Genomic DNA, 25,794 nt, shown 5'->3' with positions numbered 1-25,794 from the left:
CTGGAACTAATGTAACATTGTGTCAATTATATGAAAATAAAAATTTTTTTAAAAGCATTATCTCCTGTTATCAGATAGGGTAAAGAGGCTCAGAGGCTAATTTGCCTGAGGTCACACATCACCCAGAGAGGTCTGAATGTAAAGTACTATATCTGCCGTGTCCTGTTCACATACAACACATGGATTAAGTATATCTCATGAGAGGTGAAAACAAAGGTCCAGAGATCATACCAGATTTAGGGAGTGCACATGGCAAGGTGATAATCTGAGGTCTTCATGGAGGTGGAAGCAGATCTAGCCAATTAATGAACTAGAAAAATAAATGGATTTTGAAGAGATGAACTTCTTGGTACAACATTGGACGCACCACTGCCTATCAGGGAGGCAAACACAGAAGGGGTGGGGAACCCTTAGATATCCCACTTGGGGAGAGGGGGTCTCCAGCCTTACACACGGTTTCTTCTCTCTGATCCATGAGGAGGGGAAGAGAAGAAGGTGCTCTTAAATGAGCCATCCCTAAAGCGCAGGCACCAAAAATGCGCCCTCAGACCCGTTGGAGGGATCTGTCAAGTCTCTGTCATAGAATGGATGAATGGGTGGGAGTGTGGGGGGAGAGGATGTCTTTCTCACCTAATATTGAGGAGGGAGTAGTTCATTTTTGTCTCATCATAGGAGCGTATGTGTGTTGGGAGCGGGGGGGGGGTGGTGTCGCAGATTATTCCTTCCTCCGTCACCTGGAGGTTGAGGACATGGCACCTTTCTCCCAGCTTTGGGAAAGGAGGTGGTTCTTTCCTTTCCCACTACAGGGAGTGTGTGCGTGTGTTTACGTGCGCGCGCGCCAGGGGGAATGGGTCCTTTCTCACCTCAGGGTGGGGAGGCTGACACCTCTTTCTTCCAAAGGGAGTGGGGACATTTTCCTTCGCCTTCATCTCAGGAGGGACATGGCTCTTTTTTCCCCAACCAAAAAGGGGTAGGAGTCTCGGCTCCCTTTTCCCTACTCTCGGGGAGCAAGACTGGCTCCCACGCTCTCTCCACAGAGCTCCGCTCAGGTTGCAGGAAGCCTGGCAATCCCACGACCCAAATCCCCAGACTAGGGACCCCACGGCTAGGTGCGGGAGCGCTGGCTGCGAGTCGGAGGCGGAGCCGGCTCTGCGGCGCGGGGGCGGGGCGAGCGGTGACCCCGCCCCCGGCCCCGCCCGCTCCCTGGCGCGGAACCTCGCGCCTCCCGGCCGGCCCGGCCCAGTGCACCGCGGCTGTCTGCTGGGCTCGCTCGCCGCCGACCGGGCCGCAGCCGCCTCAGCCGCCTCAGTGCCCCAGCCGCCGCCGCCTCAATCTCGCCCTCCGCGCCGCCCGGCCCCGCCGCCCCGCGCGCCCCCCAGCCCCTCAAGCCAGATGATGAACTTCCTGAGGCGCCGGCTGTCGGACAGCAGCTTCATCGCCAACCTGCCCAATGGCTACATGACCGACCTGCAGCGGCCCGAGCCCCAGCAGCCGCCGCCGCCGCCCCCCGGTCCCGGCGCGGCCTCGGCCTCCTCGGCGCCCCCGGCCGCCTCGCCGGGCCCCGAGCGGAGGCCGCCGCCGGCCCCGGCCCCGGCGCCCGCGCCGCAACCCGCGCCGCAGGCTGCCGCGGCGCCGTCGGTGGGCAGCAGCTTCTTCAGCTCGCTGTCCCAAGCCGTGAAGCAGACGGCCGCCTCGGCCGGCCTGGTGGACGCGCCCGCGCCCGCGCCCGCCGCCGCCAGGAAGGCCAAGGTGCTGCTGGTCGTCGACGAGCCTCACACCGACTGGTAGGTGCCCGGCCGCCGCCGCCACTGGGGGTTCCCGGGGCCTGCCGGGCAGCTGGAGGCCGCGGGGAAGGTGGTCCCGGGCACCAAGGAATCTTTTCTGACCCCGGAGAAGGAGGGTCTGCATGGTCCCGCAGTGGGGAGATGGGGGGATGTTGAGCGTTGTGTGTGCTGGGCCGGGGGGGAGTCTGGAAAGGTGAATCCTGAGGCGAAATAGTGCCTGGATTCTTTCAAATCCCTCACGACACATAAAACAAGGAGCTACTTTGTGCAGCAGGGAAGAATCTTAAAAAAACAACAACAGCAAACCAGAGTTTTGTTTTTTGTTTTTTGTTTTGAAGGGGGGGCAGAAGGAACCGACTTTCAGCCTAGACACGTAGCAGCTCAGGTGAAACATTTAAAGCTAATAAAAAAGATTCTACATCGTGAGGCACGGAGTGAATTTGCGGTGGAAATGGGTGTTTTGCGGGGAGAGGGTGATGGAGGGAGTTTTCACCTGGCTGGCTGAAGGCTTGTATCAGTATTGACATCCACGATGGTCAATAGAAGGATGTGAGAATCCAGGTGTACCTGAGCTTGTTCCAGTGGAGCATGGCTGTAGTCGGTTTAAGAATAATAAAATACTTGTATTTTGTGCCTCAGGGAGGGTATTTGTGGATTTTTAAATTTGTTTTTGTTTTAGTAAACAAAAAGTGTGTGTGTGTGTATGTGTGGTGGGGTGGGGGGTTTGTGAAAATGATGGGTTTTTTTTCCAGCTGGAAAGATGATGACCGAGATAAAATATTCTGGATCATTAAAGGGGCACAAACAAATAAAAAGATTTACCTTAATGCAGTAGACAGAATTTCGAGAATCAATCTTTCTTTTATTTTTTCTTTTCTTTTTTCTAAGGGATATTCCAACTTAGAATGGTGAAGGCTGGGGGAAAATGTTACCTCAAGCTGGTAAAAGCATGAATGGGGTTCATTCAAGACAAATCTAAAGAAGTTCTATTTTATGTAGCAGGAAGTTGGCCCAGGAGATGGTTGGGGTGGGTGGTGTTGGAAGAATTGACTGGTGAAGGGCTTGAAAAAATGAAGAGGCATGGAATCTGGGTTGCTTCTTCTTCAGGAATACAGAAAGGGTTTTATTTTTTTCTTTCTCACAAGGGTTGAGGTTAGAGACCTGACCAAGTGCTTCCTCCCAAGAGTGAGGCCTGGAGGGACCACAGAGCTGTTTATCTCCTTTTCCTCTTTTAGCTGCTTTACTGCTTTTCTCTTATTTTCTCATTGGGAGACTTGGAGGGAGGGAGTACTGGCGTGGGTGTAATGGAAGTGAGATGTAGATGTGGAGATGCACTCCTGCTGGCCCCTAATATGACCATTCTGAATAGTCATTTGGGTGACTTGTGTAGTTGCCTTTTCTCAGAACAATGGAGTAGAAAATATTAAGGGATTTTTGTTAGGAAATAACAGAGGCACCAGCAAGAGTGTATGAGGAAAATACAAGAGTATATGATGGTCCCATTGGTAGTTCCCTAGGAGGATTATTCTTAGTTCAAATCAACAAGTGCTCATTAAGTGAGAAAGGTAGGTAAGTAAGTTTTATTGAGCGTCTGTTATATGTCAAACCCTGTACTAGGTGCTCTAACATATATCTCATTAAATTCTAAATACAAAACAGGCTTACAAAAAGTGAGTAATGTGTTCCCAGTCATACAGCCAGCAAACAGTTGATCTAGGATTTGAACTTAGACCCATTTAACTCCAGTATTGCCATTCCACTGTGCTGTGTTGCCTCACTATTATTATATTATTGGCAGTTTTGATAATAGGCTCCCTCTACAGAGTAGGCAGTGTAGGGGCCTTACCAAGAACTCACACTGAAATTTGGGAGACAAAATGGAGACATGAAACAGTTAACAAAAATGATTCTACAATTATTTCAGACGTGTTTTAGGCATTCAATAAACAGGGTGATTATGAGAGCCAGAGTTATTGGAGAAAGCTTTGCAAAAGATGAGTCTTGAAGAAAGGCCAGGAAAAGGAGGGGAGAAATGGGAATGATATTGGTGCTTCATTTTTTTATGCAAGAATCTGACACTCCTGTACCTTGGCCTGATCTCCTATCCTGTTGGAGGCATTTGTTTTGGGTTTAATTACCAGTTAGGTACCCAAAGGTGGAAGATACTCATTTGTATGGGTATGATGTGGCTGCTGTAGATTTGTGTTTAGCACTAACTGCTTCAGTAGCTGAGGATTCAAAACTCCTTTTGGATAGTATCTTTCTTTAGGAAAGACTGCCTGCCTGGCATGAACCAGAGAATTTGCCTTGCTCTGGGGACTAGATTTCTGATGGAAATAATAGTAGCCACTTTGGGCTGACTCCCAACTGTTTTCTGATTTTCTCCGAAGTAATAACATTGCTTTATTAAAACTCATAAACCCAGTTTGAGTCTAGTGCTTGACAGCATTTGACACTTCTCTGTTTCTGTGCTTAATAGCAATTCTCAGGATTGCAGATTTTGTCTTCTCTCTTGCCTGAATTTGTTAAAAACATCTCAGTTAAATATTGTTGAATGGTTTTATTGAAAGTTCTCTATAAGTTAAGGAGCAGGTGTCTGCTTATCACAAGCATAGTGACTTAAAAGGGTGCTTTTTCCACTAACAGCAAATTTTAGTAAATTTGTCTCACTGTTTAAGCTATCTAGATAGCATTCAGTGAGCAGGTGTCATATATGCCCCATATTATTTTCTTGATGCTTGAATAGGAAGTCAGAGTGTAGCTTCCCAGTAGAATTTAAGAATATTGGTCCCATTTGAATTATAGAATGCTAAAATAAAGAGGGTTTTAAGAAGCATTTAAATGATCGGAGATTTAAAAAAGGGCTTAAAGTAGGCAGCCTCTCAGAGCAGACTTAATATACAGCAGATTCATTCAAATTTTTATCAGTGTAATTGTGGGCAATGGAATTTGGGGACTTTCCTACAGACTAAGTTGATGGGAAAGTTGGAGGGTGTTTCTGTCTTTTGCTTGAAATGTGTTTTCATTGGTTACTTGAGATCTTTAGATTAATTGCACACTAAAGAATCATTGAAAAAAATGGATCTCCACTAAAAAATGAAATCAAGCTTGTTATATCTCTTATTAGTAATTGTTACTAGTGTTTTAAATATATGTATTTTGCCTGAATATGTGTGTCTTCTTTTAAGGTTCATACCTAAATTTTAAGTGCAGTTAAGACTGAACTCTAATTATCTTTGTGCTTAAATAAGGAACAAATGTCCATTTGTATGTTGTTTTTTCTGCATATTATACTCTCACTGTGAAGAGGTAAGTTTTCTCTCAGATTTTCCCCTGCCTCCATTTTCAGCAATTCCAATTCCAGTGACCAAGTGAGCTTTTTCAACTTAGCATGTCTCAATGTTTGATTTGAAAATCAGCATAGCACAGACATTCTAGAGATTATCTAGGTGTTCTAGGGACTGTAGATATGGTAAGTCCACAGGTGTTTATTGAGCACCTTCTCAGTATAGGGTGTATATGCTAAGAAAAAGAAGATGTAGTATCTGTCTTTTAAGATCTTTCTGTTCAGGTGGACAGATAAGATAACATACTTTAAAAAAATTAACCTACAACGTATTATTTGTTTCAGGGGTACAGGTCTGTGGTTCATCAGTCTTATATAATACCCAGTGCTCATTATAACACAGACCCTCCTCAGTGCCCATCACCCAGTTACCCCATCCCTCCACCCTCCTCCCCTCCAGCAACCCTCAGTTTGTTTCCTATGATTAAGTGTCTCTTAATGGTTTGTCTCCCTCTCTGGTTTTGTCTTGTTTCATTTTTTCCTCTCTTCCCCTATGGTCCTCTGCCTTGTTTCTTAAATTCCACAAATCAGTGAGATCATATGATAATTGTCTTTCTCTTATTGACTTATTTTGCTTAGCATAATACCCTTTAGTTCTATCCACATTGTTGCGAGTGGTAAGATTTCATTTTCTGATGGCTGCATAGTATTCCATTATATATATGTGTGTGTGTCACACACACACACCCCTACCATATTTTCTTTATCAATTCATCTGTTGATGGACATCTGGGCTCTTTCCATAGTTTGACTATTGTTAACATTGCTGCTATAAACATTGGGGTGCAGGTGCCCCTTTGGATCAACTACATTTGTATCTTTGGGGTATATACCCAGTAATGCAGCTGCCTAGTCATAGGGTAGTTCTATTTTCAACTTTTTGAGGAACCTCCATACTGTTTTCCAGAGTGGCTGCACCAGCTTGCATTCCCACCAACAGTGTAGGAGGGTTCCCCATACTTTTTTTTTAAGTTTCCAAAAACTACCCCTTGTATTCAAAGAATATAGTCCTTGGATCAAGAGCATTGGCATCAAGCAGTAGCTTTTTTTTTTTTTTTAAAGATTTATTTATTTATTTTAGGTAGAGAGCATGAGTAGGAGGGGCAGAGGGAGAGGGAGAAAGAATCTCAAGCAGACTCCACACTGATCGCTGAGCATGACGTGGGGCTTGATCCCAAGACCCTGAGATCACCATCCGAGTGGAAAACAAAAGCTGGACAGTCAACTGCTCAACCGACTGCACCACCCAGGTGCCCCAACCGGGAGCTTTTTGAACTACAGATTATCAGGTCATCATACCTACTGAATCAATTTGCATTTGAATAAAATGTCCAGGTGATTCACATGCACATTAAATTTAAGATGCACTGAACTAAAGGATATGTGATTAGTGCTAAAGGTGTGGCGACAACACTACTATCATTTATTGAGAATTTGCTATATGGGAAATGTACTAATCTCTTTACAAATATCACTGAATCTCTGCCATAGCACTGTAGTACTTTAGAAGTTTAAAAGAGTGAAAAATTGATGTGGGCTGCAGTGGCAAGGGAATGCTTCATGCTAGTATCGAGATTTAAACTGAACCTTGAAGAATTTAAATCAAAAGAGATAGGTTTGGCTCAGTCCAGAGAGTGGATAGTATAAGGAAGGTACAGTGGTAGAAAAGAGAGAGACCATGAAGAGACTGGATTGATGCATTATCTAGGCAGCACCTATTTTCCATGCTTTTATTGTCCGTCTTTGGACATATCATTAAGAAAAAGGGAATTCAAAGTACAGTAGTATGAACCAGTGCTTCTGAGAAGCTCTAGAAAAATATTTGAATTAGAATTTGGGGGAAACTCAAGTGAGGTATGAGGCTTCTGTCTACTAAATATTTTATCTGTATGTCCTGTTTCTGACTTATGAACACAAACATACTGATTCTATAAAATTGCATTGTTCATAATAGCAGTAGACTATAGCTTAGAATTCTAGATTATTAGAGCTGGAAGATCATCTGGGTACTTTATAAATGGGAGAAATCTCGATCTGAAGAGGGAAAGTGACTTGTTCAAGGTTACTCAACTAGTTAAAGGCAAAACCAGAACTACAGTCTAAAACTTCAGTCTCTCTACTAAGCTTTTTTTCCCCATTATACCACAGCATCCCTCTATTTTACTATCTTTCTACCTTTTTTTTATCTTTCTCCATCTCTGACTCTTTCAAGGGTGGATAGGGACTTTTTACTTTTATAATTGTAACATTTGAACTTGAAAGAAACTGAATGATCATGTAGTGCAGAGAAATGGAATGATTTGACCGAGGTCAAATAAGAAGTTAGAGAATGAGGACTAGAACTTATATCATCTGACTCCAACTCAAGTTTCTTTCTATTCTCTTTAATTTTTTTTTAACAACTGATAATTTGTATAAAAGGTTGATTTAAGCATCTGCAATGGTACTTCAACCTTGACTCCTGGCTCAATACTGATGGGAGTAATTTGCCTAACAATCTCAGAAGGACTGTGCAGATCAATGAGTCGCTTGTGGATCTTCATCCGAAAACAGTCCCAAGTCTTAGAACCTTAACCACAAGGAATTTTTCTTGTAGTGATTCTCAGATCTTGGTAGGTATCCGAACTGGTCTTTCACTTTGAGATTCTTTTCCTTTGCACCTCTGATCAAGTTAGCACATACTGTCTCCCAAGATTTTAGGTTGCTGCCAGCTGGAGTAATTCTAAATTGGTGAATCGCCACCTCTGGTTCCAGGGGGTCTTCTCAGTGCCTTTAAAAGCCATGGCTGCAGAGTGGCTTCCTGACTGACTTTCCTGGAGGAGAGCAAACAGTGGTGAGTCAGGAGCAGAAGCAGGGCATCCAGGGCTCCACTGTAGCCGCGACCACGTCTTTCTCAAAGAGGTCTTTCTACTATTAAGTCACTCTTTAGGCAGATCCCTCAAATTTAATCCTTTTCTCCTTAAAAATACTGTTTTTGTGTATTTCTTTTAAAGAGTCATTGTGGAATTCTTAGTAAATACTTTAAAAAGAGCCACATGAATACCACACTATATTCACACTGGCAATTTCATTGTCTTATTTGTGTTATTGTTTCAGCAAAGGTCACTGTAAAATGATTGAAGGAGAAGCTTTTCGAGAGTCTAGTAATCAAAATCCAATAATATAATAAAGACAGTAGAACTGTGCTACAGTAATGACCTTCCTTTCAGGGACCCATTTTTACCATAGTGTCCCTGTCTACCTGAGATTGCTTCCTGTCTTTCTGTACCCAAATTCAGATCTGTAGTTACATTAGCCTTTTTAATATCTTGCTAAGCAAAGAGTAATAGTTTTCCAGAATTGTATACTTTCCCCTCAAATTGGTAAAACAGTTTTAACTGGGGTATGTTCAGTGCAGTTAAGCATCTAACATAAGCCAGGTGCTGGAGACATAAGGATAAGTTGGGCATAGGCCTTGTTTCCTAGGATCTTACAGTCCAGTAGGGGAGAAGACAGACATTTAAGTAGGATTTATTATAGTATGGTAATTAGTGTGCATAGGGTACTATGCACACTGTCCTAGGAAATGAAGATGTGGTTAGAAATGTTCATGCTATTAAAAATGTGCCATTGTATATCCTTAGGTAAACTACTTTGCCTCTTCAGATTTTGATTTTCTAAAATCTGTCAAATGAGAGGATTGAAACAGACATTCTCTAAGATCCTTTACAGCACTACTTTATTTCCATGTTACAGTTTGTGTGGCATTTTCTTTAAAGCTTTATAATTTACTCTGTGGCATAATACTTGTAAATCTTTGGAAGAAGAGGCATAGGTCAATAAATGACTAAACATGTCTTTGATGAAAAGCTCATCTTTGAGTACTCTCCATTTAGTACCTCTTTCTCACCTCCTCATGATGGGAATTGGAGACTTGTGGTTAAATTCCTTTCTTCCTGATAGATCTAAGAACTTTTGTATACATATGTTGAAGTGTTGGCTGACAGACTTTATTTCTTGATCCCCGCCATGTACACTGTTCTGAGCAGTTTATACAACGTATGCATACACATTATCTCATTTTATCCTCACAGTGATCCTGAGCAGTAAAAAGAATATTTCATAGATGAATAAACAAACTCATAAAAGTAGTCACTTGCCCAGTAATAAATAGCTGTTAAGCTGAAATGTCAGGTTCTGAACCCAAATTGGTAGATTCCTATACACACAAGACAAATTTGCCAGCAGAAAAATTAAATTATTTTTTGTTATAAAAAAGGTTTCTTTTGCAAAAGGATTTACCACATGATTCACTTAAATAGTAAGCACCCCACTGCTTTTGAAATTGCTCACTTTCCAAAAATTTTCTATGTACACAGCTTTTTCAGGATCATATTCATTACAGAAAGTGAGGGCATGGTTAAACATAGTGACCTCAAGATGGGAGAGTTGCATCCTATTTTTGGTGTTTAATGGTACTCACACTATGTGTGCTCCTCTAACTCTTGTGAATAAGATCTTCTGCCTACGCATTGGGTAACATTGTCATCCTTTGTTTTAGCTTTCCACGTAGATGCAATTGAATACCAGAAGGCTATATATCACTTTCTAGAGAGAAGAGAAGATGATATAAAAGCCTTTTCTGTCCTGCAGATGCTACTTCAGTGCAGCAGGAGGAAGTAACTTAGAATATGGCAGGTGACCTATAGAGAAAATAAAGTGAGCAAGTACCATAGATCTCTGAACTCTAAAGATGCCCATGCAGCATGACTAAGAATTACAGGAAGTATACTGGCCTTGGTGTTTGTTGCTTAATAGCAGGCATTTCTGAAATTTTAATCTGTTTACATAAAATTTAAAGCAGGTTAAGATTATATTCAATCACTCCACCCTTTTCTTCTCTTTTCAGCATTCATGAAACAATGTGAACATACAGGATTGAGGGTCAGAAGACCTAGGGTTGAGACCCGGCTCCACCCTTTACCATATGACCCTATCAGAGTTACATAACCTCTCTGAGCCCCTTTTCCCTCTATTTGACACATTTTTCTTTGGAGTCTTACCATATGCCAGACACCGTTCTATGTTCTGGAACAACAGACAGAAATTAGTTCCCATATGTGTGAAATGGAAGTAAAACTATGTATATCTCATAGCGATGTTATGAGAATTGAATAAAATAAGGTTTTGGAAAAGCACTTTGTAAAGGGTAAAGAGCCTTACTACTCATTGTTGCATCCTTCCCTGTTTCCAACTGCATATACCCAACCTATCTTTGTCCCTTTTTTGAGTTCCCCCGTTGTGTAGTTTTATTGTCTATTTTGCACACTTTGAGATGAAGAATATTTTAATTTTTTTAAATTGAAGTCTATTTGCTCAAAGGGAAAATTTTTGAAGGTTTTCTTTGGTATTTTTTGGAAGGAAATATAATTTAGCTTTTTTTTTAAGTAAGAGAAATATTACCTATTTGACTCAGTTATTTTAACAGTTAAGGACAGGACCACATAAATCCTTATTTAATAAATAAATGCTAAAATAGCTCTGCTTCATTTTCACTGTGACTAATTAGGGAAGGGTGGTTACAGAGGAAAATGAAGAGAGAAACAGAATGCTTTAAAAGGTGTGCCTGTGTTCTCTTCTCCTATTCAACCTATCTTTCACATTGCATTCAAAGTATTAAAACAAAAGCATTCACAAATCTTATAATTTCCTTTTTAGTGTTCTTCTCTAACACATTGTTTCTCATGAGGCTTATTTGCCACCTGCTCCAGTTTATCTTTTCAGACTCATTTGTCACTACTCTCTTAATCCTAAACTTTTGCTGTATCCTGGGTTATACTCTTCTGAACACATACTTGGCTTTCAGGATTCCATGCTATTATTACACAGTTCCTTTAGAATGTTCCTGTTCTGCTTCTGTCTTACCTTAGTGCTCATTTTCTTTATTCCATTCTCAGAGCATGAGGATACTGTCTTATTTTATTTTATTTTATTTTTTTAAAAGATTTTATTTATTTGACAGAGAGAGACACAGTGAGAGCAGGAACACAAGCAGGGGGAGTGGGAGAGGGAGAAGCAGGCTTCCCGCCGAGCAGGGAGCCTGATGCGGGGCTCGATCCCAGGACCCCAGGACCATGACCTGAGCCGAAGGCAGACCCTTAATGACTGAGCCACCCAGGCGACCCCGAGGATAGTGTCTTATTTTAAAAAGACCCATCTCCTCCTGCCTTCTCCATGTCTTTGCTTTAAATGTCACCCCTTCTTTTTCCTTCTGTTCATTTTCTCATTTTCTACTGGTTGCTCTGTCCTTGCGAATAAAGGAACAAGCAAAATCTCTTCACCTTCTTAATCACTCTTCCAGATGTGAAATAGAAATCTCACCTTGTCTCTACTTCCTTATCCTGTATTTCCTTCCCCTCCTGCACTGATGGCTTCCACCTCCATAATACCGAAATTGTTCTTGCTAAGTCCAAAGGAAGGTGTCATTCTATACTTTCATGGATTGGTTTGACACTGTTTGTCTTCCATTTGGAAGTCCCTTCGCTTTTGAATATGGCAGTCTTTGTTCGTACCTTTTTAAAGTTCCTTCTCACTCTTTTTGTTCTTTTTCTTTGCTTACCTCATTAAATGTGAGTGTTCCTCAGGGCCCCATCTTCTGCCCACTTCTTTTTTTTTTTTCTTCACTCTACACACATTTCTTGACTCCTCTACTCTCAAGATGTCAGTTGCCTCCTAAATGCAATCAGTTCCCAAATCTCAGCCTTTAGACCAGGACGTTGTCCTGAGTTTTGCACACGTTTAGTTGCCTGCTGGATGTCTCCATTTGGGTGGTTGAGGGCAACTCAAGGTCATTTGTTCCCTACCGAATTGCTTATCCCTCCTATTCCAGCTCTTCTCACATTCTCTGTCTCAACTGAGGACAGTGACTGTCGCCTATTTCAAGTTCTCATTTTACCTAGAACTTTTGTAAGTTTCATGACGATTTCCACTTAATAGCTTGAATGAACTATTTAAAATACAAATCTGACTCCTTCACACCTTCACTTAAAGCTTTTCATGTCCTATCCCATGTCTAATAGGTAAAGTTCATCACCTTCCCGTGACTTGACCCATGCTTTCTTCTCCAGTCTCCTAACCATTTCCATCCCTAAACTTCAATTTACAGCAATATTGAACTCTTTGTAGTTCCATACGCACATCATGGCATTCCTTCCCCTTGTCTTTGTTTGTGCTGCTTATTCCTCCTGCAATTGTCTTTCTCTGTCCTTCCTTTTCTTGACTAAACTCATATGCACCTTTTGAGACTGAGATGAATAATTCCTTTTTCAGAAATCCTTCTCTTACCGCCTGGACATATTGGGCATCTCTGTCTCCTCCATGTCCTCTTTCAGTCATGTGGATATCTTTATCACTGGATGCAACACAATGATCTGTTTGTGTGATGGAGAATTCTTTGCAGCAGGCTTAGTGTTTTATTCATTTTTATATCCTTAGTATCCAGCAGTGCCTGACACATAGTTTAAGTTCAGTGAATCTTTGCCAAATTGAGCTAAGGAGAGAGAGATCCAGAGAATGAGAAAACGTCCGATAGAAGGGAACAAAGGTGAGAAAAAGTATTCTAGGATTAGAGGTATATGTTATTATGTTGGAAATTATCTTTATTCACTGCAAATACAAGCTCTAGAATGCTTTGGCTCTTATGCTCTATGAAATACAAATTAACTTAATTACTAGTTTCCAACCAGTCCAAATCAAAAATCTTTAGAGATTTAGCTCTGAATGAGAACCATAGCAGCCCTCAATACTGGAAAGTATTATCTGGCCCATGGTAGTTTTGAGCAGGAAAAAGGCAAATGGAAAATGGAATAAAATTAAGGGCCAAGGTTCTCCTCCTTAGCCTATATTGGCTCTCATGGAACTCACTTTTTTGAAGTTAATCCTGCCTTTTTTTTTTTTTTTTTTTTTGCTCTGTCCCGCAAACACTCCAATCTTGGGCCGCCCAAGATGCTTGTTTCTTTCTCTTTAGTGAGAAAAATTCCTTTGGGTTATCCAAAGGATAATTCTGGAGAACTAAACAGCACTGTGACTGAAAAATGTTGAAAGGAAACACACAGTAAGCTTTTCATGATCTGACCCTGCCTGCCTCTTCAGTTCTACCTTTCTTTAATTCCCTACCCACTTTGATAGCCATGACAAACTACTTAGGTTTAACTAAATGTGCCATGTCCCTATGTCTTTATACTTTTCCTACTACCTGAAAGGCTTCTTCTGTGTTTTTGCCTGGATAATCTTCAAGATTCAATTCAGTTGTTGCTATTCTAGAGTCAGGACTAGACTTACTCCTTTCTTAATTCTTTCAATTTGTGTTAGAAACCATAATATGCTTGCTTATAGCAATTAACTTAGGATCACATTTTATTTGTCTGTCTTCTCATCTCCTCATCTTCAATGCTGAGATCCCCTTGAGGACAATGACTAACTTTTTTTTTTAAGATTTTATTTTTATTTATTAGAGAGAGAGCCCATGAGTAGGCAGAGTGACAGGCAGAGGGAGAGGGAGAAGCAGGCTCCCCGCTGAGCAGAGAGCCTGAAATGGGGCCTGAGATCATGACCTGAGCCTAAGGCAGACACTTAACCGACTGAGTCACCCAGGTGCCCCAATGGCTATAACTTTAATCTTGGTATCCCCAGCATTTGGTATGACAAGGTTTTCAATAATTATTCATTGGATCAGTCAATGACTTATGAAAAAATTACGAAAATATGAATGACGAGGAAAAGCAACTATTCAGCTCCCTATAAATATAAACAAACAAGAGCTACATTAACCAACGTGACTATTCATTAAGAATATATATTCATAGGGCACCTGGGTGGCTCAGATGGTTAAGCGTCTGCCTTCGGCTCGGGTCATGATCCCAGGGTCCTGGGATCGAGTCCCGCATCGGGCTCCTTGCTCAGCGGGGAGTCTGTTTCTCCCTCTCCCTCTGCCTCTCCCCCTGCTTGTTCTCTGTTTCTCTCGCAAATGAATAAATAAAATCTTTAAAAAAAAAAAAAGAATATATATTCATATATATATGCCTGCATGGCTCAGATGGTTAAGCGTCTGCCTTCAGCTTAGGTTGTGATCTCCAGGTCCTGGGATCGAGCCCCAAGTTGGGCTCCCGGCTCAGTGGGGAATCTGCTTCTCCCTCTGCCTCTCCCCCCTGCTCATGCTCTCTCTCTGTATCTTTTTGTCTTAAATGAATAAATAAAATCTTTAAAAAAAGTGATACATATAACATATATTTTATATTTTATATAAATTTTATAATTTATATATATATAAATCATAAACTGTAAAATGCTATAAAAGCATTATTTTTACTAGCCTCCCTTACAAGAGGCTGATGATGTACCTGTTCTTCCCCTCTCTAACATACCCTTTTCTGATGGGCATAAACACTCCATGCTTGTTTTCTGGAGAACAGCCATGTGCTCTCTGTTTCTTCCCCTCTTTCAGCCTAGGCACTAAGATGTCTTTGTTTAATTGAGCCTTTCTCAAATTTTAGAGTCAGTTCTTTCTTTTTTTCTTCTGTCTAGGACCATTCTTCTCTTTAAAATTTTTTATTGTTATGTTAATCACCATACATTACATCATTAGTTTTTGATGTAGTGTTCCATGATTCATTGTGCATAACACCCAGTGCTCCATGCAGAACGTGCCCTCTTTAATACCCATCACCAGGCCAACCCATCCCCCCCACCCCCCTCCCCTCTAGAACACTCAGTTTGTTTTCCGGAGTCCATCGTCTAGGACCATTCTTCTATTCCAGCCCTCCTAAGTACAGCTATAATACCTTTCCAGGATATATACCTCTTATTTATTTGTTCAAGGGACCTAGCAACTTTATGCAATAACTTTAGCCTAAGGTATTCCTGCAAAAAGAGGCTTGGGCTTTGTGGAAGGAAATTGAGGTCTCATTTTTCTGTTGTAGACTCAAATCCTTGAACGGCCCTAATATTAATAATGAAAATTCAACTGAAGGCTGTTTCTTTTATACTTCCCGATTCCAGTGATAATCCAGAGAGGGAGCTGTGTGTGTGTGTGGGGGGGGGGGTGGCAGTGGGGAACATGCTGGAGTGTGCTGTGCCCCAAGTCTCATGGAGCAGGGCTCCAAATTTGAGGGTGTGTAGTGGAATGTGATGGACCCACATGATACAACTCTAGGGATACATATGGATATGTTTTCCTCTTCACCCCCTATCACTCCCTGATGGTGAGAATTTAAGTTCTGTTGCATCCTATGTTGCAAAGTGTTAAAGTATTAACACTTTAACTATTGGACAAAGGGGCATCAGTGAAAGATTGATCTGCTAATCAATCAGCAAACATCCACTAACTTCAATGTGTTACTTGGCATGAAGGACACAAGACCAGTTAATACTTAGAATCAGATAATTATAGAATGTATGCTTTCAGCTTTAAGAAGTTGTGCAGAATCTCAAGAAGACAAAAGTTAGGAGAGTATAGTAGAAGGAACTTTACAAACATTTAAAATATCCAGATTTAGGGGCACCTGGGTGGCTCAGTCGTTAAGCGTCTGCCTTCGGCTCAGGTCATGATCCCAGGGTCCTGGGATCGAGCTCCACATCAGGCTCCCTCCTCCGCGGGGGGCCTGCTTCTCCCTCTCCCACTCCCCCTGCTTGTGTTCCCTCTCTCGCTGTGTCTCTCTCTCTCTGTCAAATAAATAAATAAAGTCTTTAAAAAGTAAAATCCAGATTTAGGTGTCTACTCTGCCAATTAACTTTTTGTGTCACCATAGACAATTTAACTCTTTAAGCTTCAGTTTATTTCAAAATTTAGGGATTTGGGTTAAATCATCTATCTTTAGAAGCCCTTAGAAATCTAGTGATTTCAAAAATTAAAAACAACAACAACAACAAACCAAGTGATTTCTACAGGTTTGATTGTTTGACAGTGTGAAGAGTTTTCAGAGAAGAATAGAGTCAGGACTAGAACCCAGGTCTTTGACTTTGGATCTTGTATATTTTTCTATGGGCTTTCTATTCTGAGTTGCAGGTGCCATAGAACTAGATGGATGGCTAATCTAGTTGGGAGTTTTCAGAGAAGGAAGAAATTACTGTGGGCTGATGAAGTCAGAAAATGTTTCACATAAGGGGCAGATCTGAGCTAGCCTTTGAAGGCTGAGTGAAATTTAGATTAGTGAGGAAGGAAAGAGGCATTTCACTTAAAAGGAAAAGAAAGAGCAAAAGCAAAACAACATTAATGAGTAACATGTATGTAGAGGAGATTTAAGCTAGTTAGCATACAGGTTTCAGGGCAGTGAAAAGAGGGAGAGAAATTTAGGTAAAGCAGTGTAGGGGAAATGCGGATAATAATACCTAATGTATTAGATACACCATGTGACAGGCAGGCGCTGTTCTAAGTAGGTGTATTAACTTACTAGGTTATGAAATAGGTTATTATTATGAACTTAATTTTGCAAACGAGGAAACTAAAGCTCATAGTGAATCCGGGATTTGAACCCAGGTAGTCCAGCTCTGAGTCCATGCTCTTACCCAACATGCTATCTAATCACTAGATAACAGTGTTTCAAATTTCTTGCCACTAAACACCTTGATATTTCTTATCCTCAATGACATAAACACACATTTGACCTTGGACAATTTCTTGTTCTCTCTGAACTTCAGTTTCTTCATCTATAAGGGGGAAATAAAATATATCTCCAAGGGTTCTTATGAGAATCAATCAAACTAAAAATGTCTAATACAGCATTTGGGACATGGAGATGTTCAGTAAATGTTCCACCATGACGAGCAGATTTTCACAGCAGCTTTAAGACAACAGCTTATGGGAGACTTCAAGTCAAGTAAAATAATTTGTAGACAGATTTCCATGACACTAAAAATAATTTTGAAAAAATAAGACAAACCTAGATGAATATTCCTTCATTTAGTGGTTTGTTGCATATAGTTTAGAAAACACTGATTACTAGTGTTTTGAAACAGTCTCTGGGGAAGATGTTTTTGAGATGGTTTATTGTAGATACTTTATTCTTTGAGTGCTATCACATCCATTGTCTCATTTAATCCTCCACACAGTAGTATTTGTGGGGCATAATTAATGTTATTCTCATTTTATGTATAAAGGAGTTAAGATGGAGAGGTTACCCAAGCTCACATAGCCAGGAAGCAATAGAGTCAGGACTAGAACTCAGGTCTTTGACTTTGAATCTTGTATATTTTTCTATGGGCTTTCTATTCTGAGTTGCAGGTGTCATAGAACTAGATGAAGGGCTAATCTAGTTGGGAAGTGGACAAGAATATCAGTTCTTCCAGCCATTTAACAGACTTCTTTGTTTTCCAAGGGTATTTAGCTTAATGATTTCCCTTTAATGCTATCTTGAGTTTCTCTTGCAGAAACTGCTGGGTTCTGACACAAAAAGCCAGTGAACATTGCCATGGAAAGTGATGATAGGAAGGTTGAGACTGGTGTTCTTTGGAAAGAATGGAGCCAAAAGGCCTCAAGAAGCATCATGGTGTTCTGAAAAGCATCGATTTGGAGTCAGATGGCCTGGGTAAATTCAGGCACAGCAAGCTTCTGAATCTCAATTTCCTTATCCTTAAAATTATAGTAATAATTCCTGCTCTTCTTTCTTCATGGGATTGTTGTGAGGTCAAATTGCAAACTGTACCACACAGATTTAAATATATATGGATTGAAACTATTGCAACAGGTGGGATTGAGAGTTGCTATGAAGAATTTCCCACTCAATTTCCTCTTAAGTATTGTCATTGGCAGTTTTTCTAGTTATGAGAAGTAGGAATTTAGTGGAGCAAATATATTTTTCCTAGAATCAGAGCTGTTGATTATAGTTGGAACTGTGGAGGTGGTGATTTTTTGTTCCCCACTTTTCTGTGCCTTCTCTCCCTGTTGATGCCTTTCATTCTGTGTTCATGGACACATGTCCTATGAATGACTTAGGTCCCATTCCAGAGATGAACATATTTTCTGAAAAAAAAAAAAAAACCAAAAAACTGGGATATGAGGTCTTATTTTTCAGTGCAACTTGTCTGGGCCATTTTTAGGTGCTGAAATGTGGGAAATTGTGGTGGTTTGGACGGTGGTGGTCAGAACCTCCTTGAAGTCAGGAGGTTCTTGGGAATTGTAGGCCAAACTATTGTTGGCATCCCTATTTCCTAGCCTTTAATTTTCAGCAGACTGAGTTAATCTTTGCTTAGCTAGGAGTTGTTAATGGTTATTGGCAATTCCTTTTCATAGGTTTTTGCCTTTTCATAAAAGGAGCTGGAAAATAGAAAAACTTCTCTAATCCTACCCAGTGAATAGTGGAATTTCAGCACTAAGATGGGGGGAAAAGAGAATAATTCTTTATTTTTTTTAAGATTTTATTTATTTACTAACAGAGAGAGAGTGAGAGGCAGAGAGATAGAGAGCAAGCACAACCAGGGGGAATGGCAGGCAGGGGAGAAGCAGGCTTCCCGCTGAGCATGGGGCCCGATGTGGGGCTCAGTCCCAGAACCATGGAATCATGACCTGAGCTGAAGGCAGCCACTTAACTGACTGAGCCACCCAGGTGCCCCAAGAGAATCATTCTTTATTGCCACTTGTCCACATACTCTTTGAAAGAATAAACTGTGAGTTAACTTGACAAAGTGGAATAAGACTGATTTTCTTGTAGCTTTCAGATGGCTTATGGATTCAGATTTGGCTGAAAAAAAAATGCACTCAACTTAACCTTGACCCTGGAAAGAAATTGTAGCATTTAGGATTCTGTAATAAGGTCATACATTTAAGTAAAACTTTGTAATTTATTATATACTTTGACTTGCATGTGTCCCTGCATTTAATTGTCAACTTTGTAAGTTGGTATAGCTTCCTGCTTTGATTAGGAAACCAAGGCTCCAGTAGATTGTGATTCACTTATAGTTACAATGTGAAATAGGTAGAGCTACATCTAAAATCCAGAGTCTTCTTGGGGTGCCTGGGTGGCTCAGTTGTTAAGCATCTGCCTTCAGCTCAGGTCATGATCCCGGGGTCCTGGGATCAAGCCCCTCATTGGGCTCCCTGCTCCGCGGGAAGCCTGCTTCTCCCTCTCCCACTCCCCCTGCTTGTGTTCCCTTTCTCACTGTGTCTCTCTCTCTGTCAAATAAATAAATAAAATCTTAAAAAAAAAATTAGATTCTTCTTTCTGCTCTTTTCTCCTTACTCACTGCCCCTTTTCTCTATGCAGCTAAACCCTTTTCTGAGCTCTGCATTGGTCAATTATGACGCTTTTGCCTAAAAGCACTAAGGATGGATAAAAAAACTGCTTAAGCTGGAAAGAGCCTGTATGGTCTGTGACAGGTGCTGTGTAGGTTGGTTGAAAAACAACTTAAAGATTAGCTCCTTTCCCTATGTGTTTTTGTTAATGCTTATAATATTTTTATGACTTAGAATCCTTCTGGTATCTCTGGTATATTTCAGACTGATTTTAAGTTGTCAGGAAAGGGGATGTTCACTCCAGAGCTCAGTTCCTTTAAAGCTTCTTATTTTCCTTTGTACCTGGGAATTTATTTCTTAGCCAGAGTTCAGGGTGGTATCAGATTTAGGTTCCTACCAAAAAGACTATTCCCTGATGATCTATTTTTTCTGCCTGCTTTTTTCCCCCATAGCTTGTCTCTTTTGCTACACCCCACCCCTTAATTCCAGCTTTAGTTATATGCAAGGTTCTGAGAGTCAAAGGACAGTGAGTTTGGGGGTAGGGAAAGAATATGAAGCTCCTGTCCCTTCTGATTCCATATGTTCCCTCCAAATCCTGGGAATACCCTGCTGTTACGTCCACTTCCCAGCATCCTGTGTCTTTCTCCAAACCCTTTAGGAGCATCTTGGCAGTGGCCTTGAAATAAAGACTTCCCAGAGATTTTTTAATGGTGGGTTTGTTTTTTTCCCCTATTTAAAGCTTAAAAAAAAAGGCACATAGAGATCAGCCTTTTGTTTACTTTTAGCGGTCCACGTCCCCTCCCCTCCTTGAGGATATTTATTGTGAGCTTTCCCATGTAGTTCATTCATTCTTTCATGAATTATTCTGTAGGAACTGGTGCTGTAATGCTGAGCACAAGGGACATTGACCTGTCTTTGCAAAACTTATAGTTTATTTGGGAAGATAGTAAATTAAATAAACAATGTAGTAAAGTGGGATTTATTGTTATATCAACATGATTAAAGAAAGTTTTAAATAGAACATATTTCTCTCATAATATCACCATAGCAATAGAGCAGCTGCTTTCACATTTTTCCATATTCTCTTCCAATATTTGTCCATATGCATAACATATTTTTTACATAATTGTGATTGTTGTCTAGCTATAATATTATTTTTTTCTGCTTATAAGTAATTTTTACATGTTGTTACTTATATATTTTTTATAGCTGTTGTACCATGATTTATCCAATTATATTTCTTTTTGTTTTTTTAAAGATTTTATTTATTTTGACAGAGAGAGAGCACAAGCGGGGGGAACAGCAGGCAGAGGGAGAAGCAGACTACCCGCGGAGCAGGGAGCCCGATGCGGGGCTTGATCTCAGAACCCTCGGATCATGACCTGAGCTGAAGGCAGATGCTTAACCATCTGAGCCACCCAGGCACCCCATCCAATTATGTTTCTGTTAGAGAACTGTGTTGACTTATGATTTTTCATGATTATTACATAGTAAGGCTATCAGCATTCTCCATTTTCAGGAAAGGAACTACTTGATCAAAAATTATAATATATGTAGCTTTGATAGAAGCTATACTGCTTCCTATAAAATGTTTTCCAGTTTGTAGTCCATCAACCAATTTTACCTCACTTTTCAGCACATTATTATTTTTTTAAGTGTTAATAGGTATAAAAGCCTATTTGAGTGTTCTAACATGCATTTCTATGAGTACGGGTAAGGTTGAATGTCCTCCCTAATGTTTGTTTATAAATATGTGAAATGATTGCTCTGGACTTTTAGCAGTTTACTTGTTGATTTGCTTACTTGATGGTTTGATTTTGAATGGGACATTCATTGTTGATGAAGAGGAATGGATCACAGTGGCTAGAATGTCTTTTTGGGAATTTGATCTAACTTAGCAAAAACTTCTGTGATTGTGGAGCCAAGAGTCAGATTCTTAGCTAAAGTCAGTACTATAGGGATGCCTAGGTGGCTCAGTTGGTTAAGCGTCTGCCTTCAGCTCAGGTCATGATACCAGGGTCCTGGGATTGAGTCCCATATTGGGCTCCTTGCTCAGCAGGGAACCTGCTTCTCTCTCTGCCTGCAGCTCCCCCTGCTTGTGCTCTTGTGCTCTTTCTCTCTAATAAATAAATAAAATCTTAAAAAAAAAAAAAAAAGTACTACATGTAGGGCTGACACCTGTGGGGTCTATACTAGGCTGTGAGTTCTTTGAGAGCAAGGGCCATGTTTCTTTCTTTGCCTCAGCTTTTAGCACACTGGCCGATAGTAGGCCTCAAAAAATTGTTGAAGGAATATGAGTTTCTTGGGGGTACTGGATAAGCTCCGTCTCTAAATATTATTTTCACCTTTTCTTAAATTGCCTAAACTTTGACATTTTAGAGTCGTTCTTTAGGTCTTAAAGATTTTCTAATCTTGGAGGCCTCTGGGAATTTATTAATACCTATAGGAGGATGATTATGGTGCTCTCAGGCAACATATTGGGGATTATAACCACACTATGAGAGAAACACTCTGTAGGGATAGAATATAGAATAGACACCTGGTGGTGGAGGAGTGGAAATGGGGTAAGGTAAGAGAGATGCTCAGAAGAGTAGTAGGAAGTTGTCAGAAATAAACCTCTTCTATTACAAAGAATCCCAGGAGTATGAGAACTGGAAAGTAATCTTAGTAGTCACCTGAGCCTTGGTGTCATTATGCATAAATGTCAATGAGAATGCCTGCTTTCTAGGGTTATCGTGAGACTTTATTGAAATAAAGTAGGTTATGAAAGTGCTTTGTAAACTCAAAAGTGCTATGTGAAAAGAAATCATTGTTATAATCACTATCTCATGTAAGACACAAAGAATAGGGAGATAAAGTTATTTTTATTTTTTCCCAGGAGCTGGATTTATTCTTTATATTTTGCTGCCAATCTTTATCATTTGAAGATGAAATAGAACTTTCTAAAGTACTATTTTCCCCCAAGGAAATAGTGAAGAAGGATGGACGATGGGATGGGGGTAACTTTAGGGAGTGAATAGACTTTGTTAGCTTTTTATCACTTTTGCAAATGATGAGTTATCTTATAGTTAGTGGGAATAGTGAAGGTTTTGGACCAAGGGAGTAATTTGATCATGATCAGTGCCTTCCTAAGGGAGGTTCATCTGGAGACTGTTGAAAATTGGGAGGAGGGGGCGCCTGGGTGGCTCAGTCATTAAGCCTCTGCATTCAGCTCAGGTTGTGATCCCAGAGTCCTGGGATCAAGACCTGAATCGGGGTCCCTGCTCAGCAGGAAGCCTGTTTCTCCCTCTCCCTCTACCCCCTGCTTGTGGTCCCTTTCTCTCTCTGTGTCTCTCTCTGTCAAATAAATAAAGAAAATCTTTAAAAAAAAAAAAAGAAAATTGGGAGGAAAAACTGTGTTAGCCTGGAGACTTTAGGAGCATATTTTTAATATCTTTTTTAAAGATTTTATTTATTTATTTGACAGGGAGAGAGAGAGAGAGCACAAGCAGGAGGAACAGTAGAGGGAGAGGGAGAAGCAGGCTCCCTGCCAAGAAGGGAGCCCGATGCGGGGCTCGATCCCAGGACCCTGAGGTCATGACCTGAGCCGAAGGCAGAAACTTAACCATCTGAGCCACCCAGGTGCCCCTAGGAGCATGTTTTGATTGTCCATCTCTGAGATACTGGAGGCTCGTAATAATGGGACATGGCAGTGAAGAAGGAGTGGATACAAGGAGGTAGTCCTAGGCTAAAGGAGCTGTGGGACCTTATGACCTTCAATCTGTTATCTCTCCAAGAAGTTTGTCTTCCCTGAAAACTTTATAAACATTGAAGTATAAAAGTGCACAAATAATAAGTGTATAGTCCAGAGAGTTTTTGCATAGTATAAAGTACAACCCAAGTCAAGATATACAACATAACCAATATCTGCTAAGCTTCTATGGTACCCCCTCAGTCATTACTTCTCCTCCCCCAACAGGTAACCACTATTTTGACTTCCTTCACCGTATATTAGTTTTGCCTGACTGAGCTTATATAAATAGAACCATGCAATATAAACTGTTTTTTGTTTGACATTATGTTCATGAGATTCATCTGTTTTCTTGTATGGAGCATTCACTCTTTTTCATTGCTCATTTATATTCCATGGTTTGAATATATAACAATTTATTTATCTGTTCTGCTGCTTATAGATACTTAAGTTGTTCCCAGTTTGGGGATGTTTTGAAAAATGCTGCTGTGAACAATTCTTGTATATGTCTTTTGGTGAAGATAGGCTCTTGTTTCCTACCCAGGAGTGGAATTTACTGGGTTAGGGCAATATGTATATTCAGCTTTAATAGGTACTACCAAACTGTTTTATCCAGTTTTATAGAGTTTACCAGTTTAAATTCCCTCTAGCAGTCTATAAGAGTTCCTTACCAATACTTATGTCTTTGTCACCGTGGGTGCTATAACAAAAAACATAGGCTGGGTGGCTTAAACAACAGAAATTTATTTCTCACAGTTCTGGAGGCTTAAAATCTAAGATCGGGGTGCCAACATAATCAGGTTTTGGTGAATGTCCTCTTCTTGGTTTGTAGATGCTGCCTTCTTGCTATATCCTCATATGGTGGAGAGAGAGTTCTGGACTCTTCAAACTCTTAAAAGAGCACAAATCTCATTATGGGGGCTCTACCCTTATAACCTCACTTAAATCTAATTACTTCCCAAAGGCCCTACCTCTAAATACCATCACATTGGGGATTAGGGCTTCAACATAAGGATTTTGGGGGTGGGGGATGGGGGTAGACATAAACTTTCAGTTCATAATGAGTTGTATAGTTACTCAATATTGCAGTATTTTAAATATCAAGGGCTTTTTTTTTTAAAGATTTTATTTATTTGACAGAGAGAGACACAGTGAGAGAGGGAACACGAGAAGGGGGAGTGGGAGAGGGAGAAGCAGGCTTCCTGATGAGCAGGGAACCCGATGCAGGGCTCGATCCCAGGACCCTGGGATCATGACCTGAGCTGAAGGCAGATGCTTAAAAACTGAGCCATCCAGGTGCCCCAAGTATCAAAGGCTTTTATGTTTTAAGAAAATTGAATAGAAAGGGCTCTATCTAACAAAGGGGTGAAGAGGACTACTGGCTATTGAATGCCTGCTATATACCAGGTACTGCCTAAGTGCTTTTACTTGTCTTGTTTAATCAAGATAATACTCGTGCAAAATCAGTGTTATTGCATTGATTTTACAAGCCATAAAACCGATACTCACAGGTTAGTCAGGCAGCTCATAATTGCCACCCAGAATCCAACCTAGGTCTTGAATCCAAACCGGTCACATCACATAGAATCTGTATTTTGTCAGTGAGATGCCTTTTGCTTTTTTTTTCTTTTTGTGGGTAGAGGGGGCTCTTCTTGAAGACCCTGAAAGCCCATAATATAGGTGGCCCCCTTCTGAGACTTAGGACTTAGCTGGCTCTGCAAACAGCAGCCTCTTAACCAGGCAACCCCCTCGTCCCCACTCCCCACCCCCAGTTCCTTAGGTCCTCTCTTGCCTCCCCAATGAATCTCTTAGCAGCCAGTCATTAAGACTGTCTCAAGGTAGATATTATACTGGCATATCCTCTGCTCCAGCTGGCAGGCTGATGGAAGAAGCTCCAATAGAATTTTTAAGGCTATTTAAGCCTCTTATTTCTTTCTCACACCAGTTTTCTTCATGTAGCTTTTTACCCCCAAGAGTAGGAAATCAAGAATGACATGTAATAGGGCTAGAAGGGAGGAGACCTGGGTCCTGGCCCTAATACTAAATTGTTATATACTCTTAAATACCACATTTCCCTTCTCTTGATCAGTTTTATAATTTATAAAAAGAGGGGGTTGGATTGGAGTTAGTGGTTCCATGGACCAACCTCAGGGCCTACTGTGGGAAGACCCAAGTAGGAAATACTTTGGATCCTCTGTATATTATTACAACCAGAGCAGCTCTGGTTTTATTTGTTGTGTATGTATTGAGCTTCCTTCTTAGATTTTAGTTAAAGCAAAGGATTATGTAACAAATATATGCTTGAAATCCACTAGACTTAGAAGATCTCTTATAAGTGAAAGTAGTATTTTATGAAAGATTATGAATGGCACAACTAGGATGAACAAAATTTCACCTTAAACATTTTATTTTTCTTTTTTTAAGATTTATTTATTTATTTATTTGAGAGAGAGAGCAGGGGGAGGGGCAGAGGGAGAGGGAGAGACTCTCAAGCAGACTCCCCACTGAGCATGGAGCCCGATGTGGGGCTCAATCCTACGATCCTGACATCATGACCTGAGCTGAAATCAGGAGTCAGATGCTTAACCAACTGAGCCACAGGTGCCCCTCACCTTTAACATTTTCTTGGTGTATGCAGTGCCTTCATGCTATCCTCTGACTATCATGAGGGAATGGAGGAGGTATAATTAATTTTGTCTAGGTAGGAGATTGAGAAGGATTAATCAAAGAG

The 25,794-nt window shown here is 40.8% G+C and overlaps 1 protein-coding gene and 1 pseudogene across 1 annotated transcript in view; one reads left to right on the top strand and one right to left on the bottom strand.

The window, feature by feature from the left end:
• Positions 1-1,392: 1,392 nt before the first annotated feature.
• SYN2 (synapsin II) overlaps positions 1,393-25,794 on the top strand; it is a 205,734-nt gene continuing 181,332 nt past the window's right edge. Inside the window, exon 1 of the mRNA XM_028101811.1 lies at positions 1,393-1,784. Coding sequence (XP_027957612.1) covers positions 1,393-1,784 — 392 coding nt within the window. The remainder of the gene's footprint in view (positions 1,785-25,794) is intronic.
• LOC114207618 (small ribosomal subunit protein uS10 pseudogene) lies at positions 7,515-7,913 on the bottom strand (annotated as a pseudogene).

Source organism: Eumetopias jubatus, unplaced genomic scaffold, assembly GCF_037043125.1.
Source record: "Eumetopias jubatus isolate StellerSeaLion01/CBP00866 unplaced genomic scaffold, mEumJub1_p1.0 scaffold_1, whole genome shotgun sequence".
Taxonomy (NCBI): Eukaryota; Metazoa; Chordata; class Mammalia; order Carnivora; family Otariidae; genus Eumetopias; species Eumetopias jubatus.
Note: the sequence above shows the minus strand (reverse complement) of the source record. Positions and strands in the feature narration are given on the sequence as shown.